The 17522-nt window shown below is 42.1% G+C and overlaps 1 protein-coding gene across 1 annotated transcript in view; it reads left to right on the top strand.

The window, feature by feature from the left end:
• syt14a (synaptotagmin XIVa) overlaps positions 1-17522 on the top strand; it is a 107350-nt gene that overhangs the window by 14672 nt on the left and 75156 nt on the right. The window contains exon 2 of the mRNA XM_034159651.1: positions 15809-15961. Coding sequence (XP_034015542.1) covers positions 15862-15961 — 100 coding nt within the window. The 5' untranslated portion in view covers positions 15809-15861. The remainder of the gene's footprint in view (positions 1-15808; positions 15962-17522) is intronic.

Below are 17522 nucleotides of genomic sequence, written 5' to 3'. Positions count from 1 at the left end.
CGGTCTCCGTTGGTCAGGTGCTGGAATCATCTCCTTTTCAGTCGATGCTCCGTCTGTCACACAGCTGCTTCAGGGACCTTGACAAAGAGACTCTGCCTGTCAAACCCGCCCGGTTTTGTTGGTAACCAGGAACGCTTTCCGTTGTTATGCTGTAACTTGCAACAGTTGGTTCAAATCGCGTTGACGTCTCAGCTGAGGTGGGTATTTTATGTCTGCAGCACTCCGTAGTCTGGGCCGTCAGATTAAAGGTTTGAGCGTGTTTATTCTCTATCGGGACAAAAATCAAAATTCATCTTTCGTCGTGGTCTTTGGAAGCAGGTCAAATCAAACTCAATACAAAACTAGCTGACTTTGAGAATGCTCATGAGAGGAATTTGGAGTTGAAGAAGAAAAAGGTTTTAATTTGAAATCAAAAAAAAGGAATTAAATGCGCCTGCGTGTTTAACTTTACAAAAGTTGAGCAAAGTTATTTGTCGAAAAAAGGAAAAGTAATTTCTTGTTGGTGCGCACAAAAAGAAATAAGTTTTAAGCAACACATAGTTTCAAACAGTCGTAAATCTTGATGACGGCTAGACAGCGTCTAAGACTCAAGAAAAAGAAAAGCGAATTGCAAAGAGAACGGCGTAAGAGAGCCAGTTCCCGGGGCGCAGGCTTTTTAAAAGGGTTAAAAGCTCCACCCCCAAGAATTCTGGGCACTGTAGTTTTTCCTGAGTTTCTTTGTCTGGTTTATATATATATATAGATATATATTATATATATATAAAATCAGTGTCTGCTCCTGAATTTCCACTTTGAAACCAAACAAGTCCTGTAGGATAACTCTTGTAAATGGTTTTCCATGGAAATGCACACAACACAATTACGAGGTCTGTTAGAAAGTATCCGACCTTATTTTTTTCAAAAACCATATGGATTTGAATCACGTGTGATTACATCAGACATACTTGAACCCTCGTGGGCATGCAGAGTTTTTCACGCCTGTCGGTTACGTCATTCGCCTGTGGGCGCGAGTGGCCCACCCTCTCGTTGATTTTTTTCATTGATTAGGAATGGCTCAGAGACTGCTGCTTTGTTTGATAAAAACTTTTTCAAAAATGTAAGGCACAACTGAGGGACACCATTCAGTAAAAATTTTAATGGCTGATGAGAGATTTTAGTCTGAGTGTCGCTTTAAGGGTGGCCCACGTCGCCTGATGGCGATCTGCGCTCCGAGGCGGCGTCGTCTCGCTGTTTCAAGCTGAAAACTTCCACATTCCGGCTCTGTTCACCCAGGTCGTCGTCAGAGAACAGAAGTTTCAGAAGTCGGCATGAGGAGTTTATGCGGACATTCACTGTTAAAGGAGATTTTGTAATGAAAGAACGTGCGGGCAGATTCGCATGTTGGGCCGGACCCAACCGCGGGGGTTCGCGAAAGGAAAAACACCTCGTTGGAAACCTTAACGGACAAGTTGGAACATGCCCAGCTGTTAAACAATTTCTCAGATACTCACTTGTTGAAAGCCATCAAAAGCCGCCTGAATTTTACAAATGGTTTCACACGGAGGTGTTTTTCCTGTCGCGGCGCAGACGGATTTGCGTCGTCGTCACGGAACCGACTCGGTGAATTTGCCCACACGTTCTTTCATTACAAAATCTCCTTTAACAGTGGAATGTCCGCATAAACTCTCTCATCCGACTTCTCTGAAACTTCTCTGTTCTCTAATGACGTCCTGGGTGAACAGAGCCTTAAATTAGGAAGTTTTCAGCTCGAAACAGCCAGACGGACGCCACCTCCGACCGCACCGTGCCGACGCTTTGTGAGCTGTCCTTAAAGCGAAAGAAACTCCACAACCTCTCATCAGCCATTAAACTTTTCACCGAAAACCAGCAGAATTTCTCGAATAGTGTCCACTCGGATAATCCCTCACAGGCCCTGAAAAAATTTGATAAAGCAACGCGCGCCGTCTCCAGCAGCGTCTCAGACAAAGGATTTCAGCCGAGAGGGCTGGACCAGTGCTCACTCAAAGCCTGCCCACAGGCGAATGACGTCACCGACATGCGTGAAAAAACTCACGCATGCGCACGAGGGTTCAAGCATGTCTGGGTAATCGCACGTGATTCAATCCATGTAGTTTTTTTTTTTTTTTTTTTTTTTTTTTTACAAAACTGTCAGTTTCTTTTCTAATAGACCTCGTATATATGAAACACACCGAGATAAACTTTCCACAATGAGCAGAGCATAAAATACCAGATCTAATCACTTTCATGCGTGAGGCTAAATAGTTACATGTTGTTGTTTTCTTTTCTTTTTCTGTTACAACAATACAATGCAATTTTTTTTTTAAACGTGGTTACACTTTAAATCTGCACGAGTTGGTCCCATGCCCTTCCCCAATTCGTCCAACAGGGGTCACTCTTGTTCCATGGACTGGATTTGGATTTCCCCACAAAATGTGAACGAGGTCAATACTAGGTTGATTTCAATAGAAACTGGACTGTGATCAACAAGTTGGCAGTTCTCAGTGAGATGTTTATTTTCTTGAATCTGGTTGTAAGACATATTTTAGGACTTTTGGGGCAGATATGTCTTTCTGGGGTCTGTTTCTTTTTATGAGAGAGGAACTAGCACATCTGGTTTGGGATCTTGATAAGGTAATTCGCAGCTCCATTAGGAATGCACTTTGGGGGGTCTTAATCCTGGAAAGGGTGGGAGCCATCCTGTGTCTGGGAGGGTCTCCCTTTGACACCTGGAGATATATCAGGCCTTGCTGTGTTGAGTTTCTCCTTTTAAAGAAATTTCATGACTTTTGCTTGATTACCTTAGGATGTTGAGATGATGGCACAGCTTTCCATTACATTTTGTATAGAAGCTTAAATTAATCCATTTCAGTGTCATTGCTCTGCCAGTTTCTTTCACTCTTCTCTTCTTCGTCTGTTAATGGCTCTCAGCTGACAGTACCATTATTGACATCTGCGTAGCAACGCGTGCACACATAGCATGGAGTACACATTAAATGCAAAGCATTTTAATATTTTGCCACAGTTTACGTGATATTTTAGGGCCTGAAATCTCACATGATTAAATAATCAGATTTGCGGAAAAATGTAATTGGATTAGAATCACATTTTCGAAGCGGCAATCTGAGAATTGGACTTTTTGTTTTTCAATAAATGCCCACAAATGATTAATCATTTTGAAAGTAGCTGGCGATTAATTTAGTTGCCTATCAGCTTTTGATTAATCATTGCACCTCAGATTCAGAGAAGGCGATAACGCCTTCAGGCTTGTGATGGTGTCTTGGTGGCTTGCCTCCACTAGTTCTTCTTGCACACAGTGCAAGACTGTTGTTCTTTCTTAAAGGCCCCTTCACACATAACATGATTGAAGTCAACTCGCGCACAAGAGGAATTGCATGCCATTCTTGAAAAATAGGTGCTGCCTCTAACGCCTTGTACACCTGTCATTACAACCAATTTGTGCACACCAGTGGCCGAAGATAGAGTGCCTGTGAGAGCCATTCAATCCCTCTCGCGTCAGGTGTCTGCCAAATTCCAGGTGGCACACAAACATCCAACAACGCTCGCAGGACGCTTAGAAAATGTGTGTCCGTTCGCACTGTCAGCACGAAAATAGTGAGCAGATGACCACTTTCGAGCTGGATGTGAAATTTGTCTAAGTGCCACACATGTGTCATGCCGGGTATTGGCTCTTGCGTGTGTATCACAGGTGTTTGCGTTCCCCCGCTCCCCCTCCACAACACATCTGGCGTGCTGGGGGGAGCAAACACTAGTTCAAAAGAACAGGCAAACAGCCTGATTCTCTGTTCTGCAGTTTGTCTGTATCACAACACTAGCCTTTATTAGTTATTATGAATAGTATGCATGTAATTAGTTGGAATGTAAATGTGGCTGAATGGTGTCAAATTAAGCGTACTTGGATTTTACGCAGACATGTTGATGTTACTTTTTACAGGAGTCTCACTTAAGGACATTGATGTCCATTTCAAACAAACACTACTATGTGGCCGCCTCGGCATCACTGAATACCAAAATTAGGGGGTCACTAGTGGTGCTGAGACATAGCCTCTCAATAACAATTCTTGGACAATTTGGTAGTGAGGATGATAGGATTTATATTAAGTCTACTATATCTGGATGCAAATTTGCTTTTATTTCAGTTTATGCTCCATCCCAGTATGAACCAGAGTTTTTTTCCATCTTGACAGACGTTTTACTACAACTTCAGGAATTCTCACTCATTCTTGGGGCAGACATGAATTGTGTTGTAAACGTGACATTGGATAAATCTGTTCAGCGCTTCACGGTCTCACAGCTACAAGCATCAAAAGACTTTTAGAATTTTCTGTTAGCATTCAGTTTAACAGACCTTTACTGCACTATCAAAACAATACACCTTTTATTCAGAAAGGCACCAGAGTGTTCTAGAGTAGATTATATTAACCTCAACTGCTTCCTTTTCTGAAATACATGATGTTGTTATCAAGCCTTGTTCTTTATCAGATCATAGTATTGTTGCAGCACAGTTTACACTACTACAGCTCCACATTGGCCATTCAGTGTTTCACTCCTTAAAAATTAGGTTTTTGTATTTTTCTCAAAGAAACATTAAAAACCTTTATAGATATTAATGCAGGCTCAGTAGATGATTCTAGATCTTTATGGAGTGCTATAAAGGGTTGTATTAGAGACTCCTGAATCTACTTTTCATCTTACCTCAATAAAAGTAGATTAACAAGAGAATACTCTTACCCAACTAGAGACACAAGCATGGGCGTGCTGGAAACATTTTTCAGCCAGTGCACAGAGATAATAAGAGTTCTGCTGTGGCATTTAAATCCAGCATTTATGTGCTGACTGACTGTGAAAATTGTGTGGCTTATAATAGAAAGAAAAAGTTAGTTAGTTAAAACAAGAACGGTATTGTTAACTCACCAGTGCACCACCTAGGCTTACACTGTGCGATTTTTGGCCCTTTTTCAGCCGATTTTTCACTCGTGCGAGAATTTTTTGGATCGTGCCAAGTTTCAGCTTAATCATGCGTCCTGCGTCGTGCAGTCTACATGGAGTAACGAGCTGCATTTAACATCTCATGACCACCTCCCGATGGGAATCATATGGTCGGATGAAAATCAAACCTGTGCGTTATTTTGGTCGGCTGTCGTGACTTGTGAGGGGTCCGTGCTGTTGAAGCAGCACTACAAGCGTCTATGTGCTGATTACGTTGCGCACTGTGCATGTGCAAACACCGGAGAGAGGAAACAGTGATCTCATGTAAAGTCTTGTGTTTATTTTAATTGCGTTCCCTCGCAATAACCTAATATAATATTAAAGTTCATGCCTATCAGCGCGCACAGTGAGTGGAATCAGGTGGGGGAAGACTGAACGTATATATACACACACACACACACACAACAGGATTTACGACAGATGAGGGAATAAGTTGCTAGACCTTTTGCAGCTGTAACACTCCGTATGAAATATAGTTTATTTATACAACAGTGTAAGTACCAACACCTGTTATGAATGTTTGTCTTCTTTTTTTTACCGTCCTCTCATGAATCATGTTGCTGTCTGCTGTGTGTGCGCGTGCGCATATACGTTCAGTCTCCCCACCTGATTTCACTCACTGTGCACGCTGATAGGCATGAAATAATTTTTTTTTTAAAAGAAACGCGACCCCGACGTGTGATTTTTGAACGTACAATGTGAACAGTCAGATCGCATCAGAGCATCGGGCCGTACAGTGTGAGACCATGAATCATGCGCTCTGAACTTTTAAACCCTGCGGTTTTGTCGCACAGTTTGAGCTGCAAATGTTTCTCCTCTTTGCATCTCTTCTAATGAGTGGCTACATGGGAGCCTCTAAACAACTCTCAAATGACCTGAAAACAAACATTGGTTGTCTTGATTTAGGGGAAGGAAACAAAAAGCTATCTCAGAGATTTCAGCTGTCAGTTTCCACTGTGAGGAACATAGTGAGGAAATGGAAGACCACAGGCACAGTACTAGTTAAGGACTGAAGTGGAAGGCCAAGAAAAATCTCAGATAAGCTGAAGCAAAGGATGGTGAGAACATTCATAGTCAACCCACAGACCTGCTCCAAAGACCTACAACATGATCTTGCTGCAAATAGTGTCTCTCTGCATCGTTCAACTATACAGCGCACTTTGCACAAAGAGATGCTGTATGATGCTGTAATGCAGAGGAAGCCTTTTTTGCATACATGCCACAAACAGAGTCTCTTGAGGTATGCTAAAGCACATTTGGACAAGCCAGCTTCATTTTGGAATAAGGTGCTGTGGACTGATGAAACTAAAATTTAGTTATTTGGACATAACAATGGGCGGTATGCATGGCTGAAAAAGAACATAGCATTCCAAGAAAAACACTTGCTGTCTCCAGTAAAATTTGGAGGTGGTTCCATCATGCTGTGGGGCTGTGTGGCCAGTGCAGGTACTGGGAATCTTGTTAAAGTTGAGGGTCACATGGATTCCAATCAGTATCAGTAGATTCTTGAGAACAGTGTTCATTAATCAGTGACAAAGTTGAAGTTGCGCTGGGGCTGGATCTTTCAACAAGACATGACTCTAAACACTGCTCAAAATCTACTAAGGCATTAATGCAGAGGAACAAGTACAATGTTCTGGAATGGCCATCTCAGTCCCCAGACCTGAATATTATTGAAAATCTGTGGTGTGATTTTAAACGGGCTGTCCATGCTCGGAAACCAACAAATCTGAGATGTTTTGTAAAGAAAAATGGTCCAAAATACCTTCAACCAGAAACCAGACTCTCATTGGAAGCTATAGGAAGCATTTAGAGACTGTTATTTCTGCAAAAGAAGGATCTAAATATTGATTTTTTTAAGTTATTTTTTTCTGTTGGGGTACCCAAATTTATGCACCTGCTTGATTTTGTTTAAAAAATGATTGCACATTTTCTGTAAATCCTATAAACAATTTCTCTTCTCAAATATCACTTTGTCTGCTATATGATATATTTAACAGAAATTGCTGATCCAGACAACCAATGATTTATACATTAATACAGCCATAATTACAGTCCTCTCCAAACCTAATAAAGATGTAAGTGTGGTAATTATAGACCTCTCTCTCCTAAACGGGGATGTTAAGCTATATGCAAAAGTACTTGCAACCCCAGTTGGAGGCATATCTTACAAAACGTATACACATTGACCAAACTGGTTTTATTAGAGCTCGCCTAGCATCTGATAATGTGCATCGCCTGTTACACATTATTCATGCAGCTAGTAGTATTGATCGCACTTTCTCTGTTTTGTCGCTTGATGCAGAAAAAGCATTTGACCAGTTGGAATGGGAATATCTCTAGACTACTTTGGACAAATTTGGGCTAGGTATGCAATTTGTTGCTATGATTAAGGTTTTGTACGCAAATCCCTCCACAATGGTCTGCATTGGCCACATCTGCTCTGCCCAGTTTCCAATATTAAGCGGTACCAGCCACGGTTGCCCTCTTTCACCTTTACACTTTGCTCTTTCCCTTGAGCCATTAGCGCAGAAAATAAGACAACATCCTTCAATACATTCCATTGATTTTTGTAACAGTGAACATGGTATATCCCTGTATGCTGATGACATTGTTACGGTTGAGGGCCGGGTTGCGTGTTGGAGCCGAGTGCAGGAGCAGTAAGACAAAGACTGGAGGAAACCAAAAGTTTATTTAACCAAACAGGGGAGACTGCACCGTAGACAGGACAGATGGGGCAACTGGACCGGGACCAGGAACTGACTGGACTGGGACCAACCAGAGACCGGGACTCGAACCAGGGAATAACAAGACTGGGACCAGAAGGACAACAGGACCAAACAAGGGCGGACAGGACTGGGACCCGGGACTGACTGGACAGGGACCAGGTGAGCCTGTGGAGCTACTGGGGCTGGATGAACTACAAGGGAGATGAGAAGGCTGATGAATATGTGCAAGTGCACCATGAGACATGAAACTCAACATTAACTTGAATAGTTCCTTCAGCTGCAGCTCAGGGACAGAGTTCCAAAAGATGACAGAGTTCAAATCCAAAGTTCAGTTCAAAGTCAAAGTTCAAATGATGAGAATATAGTTCAAAACCAAAGTTCAGTTCAGGATCAAGTCTCTGTGTTTAGGCTTTCTGTACTGCACTCCGATAACCAATTTCATTTGTCTCAGGACCTTAGCTGTTGAGGTGTTTGGTAAGTGGATCTGCTCACAGAAGGCACCAAATGGTTAAACAGTTCAGTCAGTAGGAAAAAGTACTTCTCAGTGCTCACTGTTCCAGAACCGGCACTGATGGGGTTAACCGTGATTATAGAATATCTGCTGATCACTTAGCGATGCGGAATAGATCAAAAGCTGCTAATTTGCAGCTGATTAATGTGAGACACAGCGGGTGAAAGAACACAGGAGGAATTCAGCAGAAGCATCTAAGTTTAAACACTTACTGCAGATGGAACGTGACCTTGGAATTAACCTGAATGATCCACATTAAACACAGAAGTTAGATGTCGAGCTAGAACTTACACAGTAAAAGAATACTTATTGATAACTTAAACATTATTATCCAAATGCTCAAAGAAATAGATAAACAGTTTAGACTGAAAAACTCATGGAGGAAATAAAGACTACATTAAGTCTGAATGCTTAACTGAGAAAACACAATTAATTTAGTCCAGAGACCTGGAAGCTCCACTCTAGTGCTCTCTAAGCCTGGAATACCACGGGAGGAAAAAACACGATGAGTCATAAACTGCACCTGGAAGCGGCAGTGGGAAAAAAACACGAGGAAATACATTCTGCGCCTGGAAGCGGCTGTGAAGATATACTAGGAATTATATTCTGCCTGGTCATGGAAGCCCACAGCGGAGGAGTTCGACAGTACGTATGGAGTGCGGAGACTCCAGTCTGGAAAAATGAAGAGCTTGGAGGTTCACAGTAGGAAAAAAAACTCAGAGCTTCAGTAGTGGCGACGGAACACCAAACAAAACAGGAGATAAAGGTTACCGGCTGAGAGCGATGGTATGGCACAGCTGGCACCTGTGGCAACCCGGTTCCGAACAGGAGGAACACGAAGGTTCTTCAGGAGATGGTGAGGAAGGTGAGGAAAGAATCTGGCCCCGAACCGGACGAAGCACCAAGGTTAAATGCAGAACGATGAGCTGCCATCAGATTAAGCTGCAAGGCTCCACTCAGCAGAATGAAAGTCAGCTGTGAGACGTCGCTCTGTCACTCCATGCGCTGACTTGACAGATGGGGCGGGGCCCATGAGTAACATGACAGGTAGGAGCAGAGTAATCCATAACTGACACACCCGTGGCCGCTTCACCTCAACTTCACCTGGAAACACAGACAGGCAAACCACAACAGACATCCTTCTTTATGTAGGCAGTCCTGGTTCCTCAGTACCACATCTGCTTTCTTCTTTTGATACATTCAGCTCTCTGTCTGGATACAAAATTAACTGGACAAAGTCAGCGCTGATGCATTCAAATTTAGCTGCACTTCAAGTTCCTTTACCCTCTCTAGTTAAATGTTTTAAATATCTTGGAGTTTTTTTTTTCCCTCTACATCATCAATTGCAGTTGAAAGTTTCCAATATACAATCAAATAGAGAAGGATTTTGAGCATTGGACGAATCTTCTAAATTCACTTCAAGCCCAAATAGCAATAATTAAAATGGATGTACTTCCTCGTGTTAATTTCTACTCTTCTATGATCCCTCTTGCTCCCCCTTTGGGATATTGGGATAAACTCCAATCACTAGTTTCTAAATTTATATGGAAAGGAAAGAGACCGCGCGTAAAACTTGCAACTCTCCAGCAAGACAAGACACGAGGGGAGCTAGCTCTTCCAGATTTCAAAATCTACTTCTGGTCTTATGTGTTTTGCCCTCTGTCTACATGGTTCAATCCTAGTTCCTCTGTTTCTTGGAGACCTATTGAGGAGAATCTTGTACTTCCTCACACACTGCAAGATCTGGTGTATGCTAATATACAGTGGCTTGCAAAAGTATTTGGCCCCTTGGTATTTCACGCATTTTAATTTGTTTATGGCATTTCAGATACAAAAAGTAAATCAGGCTTCTCAATATAAAATTTTCTAAAATTATCTTCCTTAGACTCGAACTGAAAACAAATCTCTACAGCTTGATATAAATTAATTAAAAATATAAAAGCCAAGATGATGGGTTGCATAAGTAATCAGCCCCTTTGGTATAATACCTGTAAATAATCAGTTTAATTGCCAGTTTTCTTCAGACAAGTCAGGGGATGGATGCATGGACATTTCCAAGTCACTGAATATGTCTTGAACTTTATTTACATCAGTTATGAAGAAATACAAATATGGCACTCTATGGCAAATCTGTGTGGAGTAGACAGTTCTCAAAAACTGAGTGACCATTCAAGAAGGAGAACAGTGAGGAAAGACACATGGTGTCGCGTGGGGAGCAGCTCGTCCCACACACCCTCTACGCAAATTACTTGCTTCATTAGGGCCGACACGGGGGATGGTTCCTAAACTTTACAAGTTAATTTTGGGATCCCATAAATCTTTACCAGTAGAGGGTATCTGGAATAGAGCTATAGATGTGGTAAATAATAGAGATTTGCTGGGACACAGTGTGGAAGAATCTCAATGGTACATCCATATACCCCAACCATCAATTAATATACTATCAGGATGTAGCTCACCCCTAGGAGGCGTTATTCTATGAAAATTACGACATCTCCATATTGCGATCTTTGCCCACTCGATGCCCAGGGGTCATTCTTGCGTGTTTACTGGCAGTGCCCTGGCGTGGTTAGACTCTGGAAGGACATATCTCTCAAGTGACATTCTTAAGATCCGGATTCCAGTCTCCCCGACTTTACTTCTGCTCAGTGATGATTCTTCTTTAAATGTGTCCCTGCAGCAGAGGCGCATTCTATGAGCTGGTCTCACAGCAGCGAAGAAGATGCTGATGCTCAGGTTGAAACCGCCACATTCACTGACTTGGCAGCAGTGGACCAATACGTTTCTGGAAATTGCCCTGATGGAGTGGTCCGTCACCTGTATGCATGGAGCCAAACTAGTGCAGGCCTGGGAGGCAGCACACAATTTAAAGAAAGGGTGCAGCATGGCCGACCTTGATCTTTCTGTTATACTTTTATTGGGGGAAGAGATTCTGGGAGAGTTCATGGGGAGTCACCTTAGGGAGGGGGTGGGGGGGTATAGGGGTTCTAATATTGTTATTTCCCTGCAAATGTAGAAATGACGGTTCCTGTTTGCACTCATTATGCGGAAAAGAAAGTGGGGTATATGTGTATTTTTCAATAAAAATTTGATCACAAAAAAAAGAAAAAAGAAATTGTACATAAATAGGCTGCACTTGTCTATAAGCCGCTGGTCTCCACGTTGTAACATGAGATATTTACACAGAAAGATCTTTTTTCCCTGAAGTGTTACACATAAATATTGACGTGCACGTCATCCAGCGCGCACGGCTCCACACGGAGAACTGAGTAATTTTAACTTTTTCTTAAGATTTCATCGCGTGCAGCCAGGAATGGATGGAGTCTGTGGTAAATTAGACGTTAATGAGGTGCTGTGACTTTTTTGACTTGTTGCGCCAAGACAGAGAACCGGTATGGAAGGTTGGGGGGAGAAGGCTCCGCTCCGCTAACTGATCTGACGGCGGAACTCTGTGGCAAAGTGCTGGATAGGGACTTTTCTTCAGCCACTACAAGGAATTAAAGAATGATTAATCCGCTAAAACGAACAGGTAAGACCTCATATTTACACTTTGTGTGAATTTACACCACATGAGGACCACAGCTTTCAGGAAATCAGTTGACAGATCCAACTGACGTATTTCGACTTCTGAGAAAGCCTGTAAAAATCCATAAATTGACCGCATCATTGTCAAAGCCGCAGTGTTCAAACCATGTGAAGTGGCTTATCATCCAGTAAATTAAGGGTACCTACACATTTACATAACAAAATAACTAAAAACAACAACAACAAAAAAAAATCACATAACACAGAAACAGAGGGTGACACATTGGTCTTTGTGCTGAACAGACAGGAGGTGTGGCTGTCTTCACAACTGTCTACTGTGATACATGTGTGTCTGCTTGCTGTCCTCACGTGGAAATACATAAAAACATATTGCTTTTGTGATGGCTGCAGTGAGCAAACACATGACGTGCATAGGCAGGCTGTCCCAAGTGAAACGGACCATCAGATCATGTTGTTACGCAGCAGGCGATCTGAATGTCACATCTGTCTGACAGGACACACGTGTCCTGTGAGCGGTGCGCCACAGAACTGCAAGCCAACAGTGCAGAACACACACACTCATCTTCAGCTGCTTAGTCCGATCAAGGGTCGCGGGGGGCTGCAGCCTATCCCAGCAGTCATAGAGCGCGAGGTGGGGTGCACCCAGGACAGGATGCCAGTCTGTTGCAGAACAGTCCAACAATCACCAAAAAGTATCACGTATCGCCAAAAATACACCGTAACATATACCGTTTTGTCAGTTATTACGGCACTCTTTTCGCCATAAGTAAAGATGACGAAAACTTCCTCTTCATCTGCATTGTCTAATTTTTTAATACGTTTATCTCCTTGTTGATTTCAGGCATTTTACGCTCCTGTTATAAGACAGCGATGGTTTCCGTCTGTTAATCAGAGCTTTTGTAAATTGCAGATTCGAATCATGCAAGTGGCATGTAATCTTTATTTTTTCCTCTACAACAGCGGTGCGATGTGGTTCCACACATTCCAGCTGCTCGCACTATGTTCCTGCTGCGACGGTTTTGTGCACACACGCTCATGTGTGTGCACAAAACCATTGCGCGGGATCATTCATGCCTAGGGTTGGGTATCGAGAACCGGTTCTTTTCGTGTATCGTTAAGAAATGATTCGATCCACCGACATCAATAGCCTTTTTGCTTAATGATTCCCTTATTGGTCCTTCAGAGCAGCCAATGATCACTCCTCTATGTTGATTACAGACCCTGCAGCGGCTCTGTAATCAACCGTTTCTGCAGTGCGACACCACTTTGAAGCATGAACCAATGAAACAATGCTTCGATCCACTAGCTCGTTGGTTCTTTGATTCGCTGCTCTTCAGAAATGGCAAGTCTGCTTCTTAACCCCTCTCAAAGCCTTTGAAATATCATGAGTCACTTTTGTGTGGATTAAAGTCACTAACTGGGACTCTTGTCTTGTTGCAGTCAAGAAACGAGAATCGTCTTCCGTTCCGTTGGCACAGCTCCAAACACTGTGTGGCTCTCTGCCGAGACAGAGTCCGGTCGGAATTAATAACTTCAAAACGAATTGCCACTTTAAATAAAATGACACCGCTTAAACGTTGTAATACAGACAATAAACTACAATTGACTAAAACTTTTTTTTTCCCCTCCCAAAATGAGACGTGCTGCGTTCTTTATAAATTACATCCTGACGTGCAGCACATCCGGCTGCAAGAGCTGAGCTCAGATGTATGGAAAGACATTCATGCCAATAATGTCTGAAAGGAAATGCTTTTGACAATAACTACAGATTTTGTTTATTTCTATTTATGTCCAGAGATCAAGGATGCACCAGGTAGAGTTTATTATGTCCAAAGTTTAAGGATCCAGTGACCAATTTCATATTTATTTACTTACTTACTTACTTAATAAAATGTTGTTCAATTTCAATTTAATCGGCTTAAAAGCGCCAAATCACAACAAAAGCCATCTCAAGGCACCTCGCATAGAACAGTTCAACATAAAAAAATTTAAATAAATAAATAAAAATTCAAGTACATACTAATTAAAAACAGAAGTAAAAGAATAAAACAGATAAAAAATAAAAACTATCCATAAGAAAGAGAATAAAAATAGGCTTTAAGTCTTGACTTAGAAATGTCCACGGACTCCAACTGCCTCACGGTCGCAGGAAGACCGTTCCACAGAGCGGGTGTACAATAAGAAAAAGCTCTTTGATCCGCTGACATAGAAAACCTGTAAAGCCTATTTTTAGTACACAAAAAATTCACAAGAGGTATCGATAAGGGAATCGATAAGGAATCGGATCGATAATGGTATCGATATTGATACCCATCCCTATTCATGCCTGCCCGACCGTGTGTCCCTCCTAACGTCGGCTTGATGTTTTCGGGGCTCGCTCATTCAGGCTCGTTTGCTGTGATTCCTTCTCATTCGTGCTATGTGTGAAGGGGCCATAATGAATGATGCAGATTTAATGCATGAAATTTATGTCATGTTGTTGAGGTTTGTTTTCACTGTGAGTTTGAACAGCATCATTTTAGAAAATTTAGCATCAAGAAGCTTCCATTTTAGTCTTTAATGTGACAGAAGCAACAGATGGTGCATTTGTACGATATTACAGCACTGGTATCAGTTCCAAAAATCTAGTTCCTGTTTGGATCATGAAAGAAAGAGTCTATCAGTTTTTTAAAGTCTTCTCTACGTTTGAGCCAGTATAGACACTACACGCAGCAGATCCCTGTCCATCTGTGCTGTGAATAATTCAGTCAACATAAAAATGCTTGTACTCTGTGAGCAGATATTCCCACAGGATCATGCCTGCTGCTCCCACATGTGGCACACGTGACAGAATGCTGCTCTGGGCTCCAGCCAGTCACACCCATTGAATTACAGCAAATTGGAGCTAAAGTACTTCATGGTTCCAACCTGAAAATGTCACAAGGTCAATCCACTCGACGGCTTTAAATAAAATATAAGACTAATGGCGCTGTGGTTGCATTTGCTCCTGTGGTGTAATCGCACTTCCTTGCAGGGGTTATAAGGTTATATGTGAACTACAGATTTTCACTGGTCAAGGTCTGACTGGATTTATCGTCAAGATTCAGTCTGGTTTAGGTAATCCTGGCTGATTAGTTAATAATAACTCATTTTTTGCTGCTCTGTGTTACTCAGCGTTATATTTCATGAGATCAGAGGGATCATCGTGTCTGGAGTGATGCTGCGCCTGAGCATGTTGCTATAGCAACCAAAAAGTTGCATCTCTATGGTGACAACTCACCTCTTCTTTTTTTAGCCTGGCTCAGTAGTTTCAGTGCACATGTGTCTGTTATTGAAGTTCATCTGATTTATGTCTCTACCCCCCCCCCCCACACCCCTGCTCCAAATGTCACATGTGAAATATCCAAGTACATGCTTCACTTAAATTTAAATTAAACTTAAATTTGAGCATTGAGGTCATAATTGCTGTCTTTACATCAAAATTAAAAACAGTTTGCGTTAAAAAACAAACAAAAACAAGGCACTGACAGATGGCAGCAACAACACAAACATGGCTGTTTCATGCAGCTGTTTAAAGCAGCTGTTCTTTGCCACGTCCCCTGCCTGAAGTGAGAAATGAAGGGTTCAGATGCAAACATAAGTCCAATACCACAAATTTTCAGTTGAGGTCAACATGCACTTGGCTGCTGAGGTAACTAGAGATGCAAACTTTCAGAATTGGGAAGAGTATCGGCATCCAATCCCAAAATGTGCCACACACCCCTTTCTGGGCTCTTTTGGAAGGAATATTAATATGGATTTTTCATATTGAGCCCATAATCAACAAAATGTGAAAATGCAGTAAATCTGAGACTGACTGGATTTTACGTTGAATTCATATTTTCAAATCAATACGTTTGTGCAACAATGAATCACTGACAATGTCACTATGATGACAATGGATCAATGTTACATATTTTATTTATTTATTTTGTCAGTATCTATTGTTGGTCCAAGCTCTGACTGGTGGCAATGTTAATTTAAACTTCTCTCTCAGTCTCTCCAGAAGTTCTTGGTTTCCTGTCAGCTATTGGAATCTTCATCATCCTTATGACCCTCCTGTTTTGGTACATTAATAACAAGTTGGCAGTCAAGAACCCAGGGAGCCTTCAGTGCCTTGATGACTTCAGGAAAAGCTCAGATCTTCAAGGTGAGCCTGAGGTGTCATATAGTTAGCATGTTCATGCTCTTTCAACACAACACTAAAGCTTTTGCAACAGGACAAACCTGCTCGAAATTTGGGAGAAATTGTGACATTGTGACTTGCTGGGACATTGTTACTGTGCTGTGCATTCTGACTTTAGAAAAAACTCTGGGGTCCATCAGGGGTATGTTCGGGCCTCAGCTGTGTTCATTGCTTGAATGGATCAGGTGTTGGCGTAAGGTCGTGGAGTTCAGTGACGTGGGAGGTTTTTGGAAATGTTCACTAACCTACAGATGATGCTGTGATCTTTGTGGATTCAGTGGGTGTCCTGGTTGGAGCTTTCTAGAAGCTACATGATGAAACAGTGTTGAGGCTGGAAAATATCCTGGATCAAGACTAAGATCAAGACTTTCAACAACTTCCTGGACTCAGCCACCATCAATGTGTCTGTATGTGTTGAATGTCTTGAAACTGACTTACCTTACCGGGGACCTTCATGTCTCTAGGAGCTTGGCCTTTGAGGTTGAATGATTTCTGGGCTGAGATTACGGCACTCATTGGACACAGGTGTAGGGTTATGCTGACACTAAAGGTCCAAGTGTTCAGAGTGGTAGTGCTGGTCACCAAGAGTGACCTGGACTCCAACCAGTGATGTAAGACAATGATTGGACGTGGTTTGTGCTTGAGCTCTCCAGATCAGAAATGTCCACAACTCTACAGCACAAAGTCGGTAAAAGATGAAATTGTACGGCTTACCTTTGATTTGGAGATGACACAGAGTTACAGAGCTGCAGAAGCATGAATCAGGCTTTAATTAAATAATACATAAGTTTTAAATGTATGTAAATTTGGTAGCTTAACTTTTTTTGTATTTATTTTGATAGCACCTTTACCTGGATGTGTTGCTGTATGTGGTTAAATGATTTAAAAAATGTTTAAAACAAAACGGTTCATTCAGTAGTTCAGCGCAGTTGGAACCAAAATGGTGCCTCAGTTGACGTTACTCTCCTCAATGAAGGGACTCTACCCCTGACTACAGCATAAGGGTGACAAATTAAAGGAAAAGCTGACATAAATTGACTCAGTGGGGCGTGTGGTCAGCAGGACAGCTTTAGCCTTGTAATAAATCAAGGAAAATACTGATTTGAAGGCTGAATCATGTCTTGTCAAGATCATGAAGACAGTTCTCCTGTCAGGGTTTGTTGTATTATTTCTGACAATCACTATTTCCATCTTTTACGAAAGCTGGAGTCAAAGCGCTCATTTTTCAGCCGTTCCTGAAAGCTGCCAGCTGATGCCAATTATGTGTAGACACATTTCCGCTGGCACTGGCTGTTGTCAGTCTACAAATGAAATCACTGTTGCTGACAGATGCGCTGTTTGTCATCTGTTCAAAGCGCTTCACAAATCTCAGAAAGCCTGCTGGCCCCAGGGAGACCACAGGGGCCACGAGAGACCAGCATGGCAAACATTCATTTAAAAACAAATGGGAATTACTGGGCCAAGTCATGAGGCACATTGTTGTTTTGGGCACATTAGAAGTATGAGAAGACATCATTTTAAGGTA

This window comes from Thalassophryne amazonica, chromosome 19 (assembly GCF_902500255.1).
Source record: "Thalassophryne amazonica chromosome 19, fThaAma1.1, whole genome shotgun sequence".
In the NCBI taxonomy this organism is placed as follows: Eukaryota; Metazoa; Chordata; class Actinopteri; order Batrachoidiformes; family Batrachoididae; genus Thalassophryne; species Thalassophryne amazonica.
Note: the sequence above shows the minus strand (reverse complement) of the source record. Positions and strands in the feature narration are given on the sequence as shown.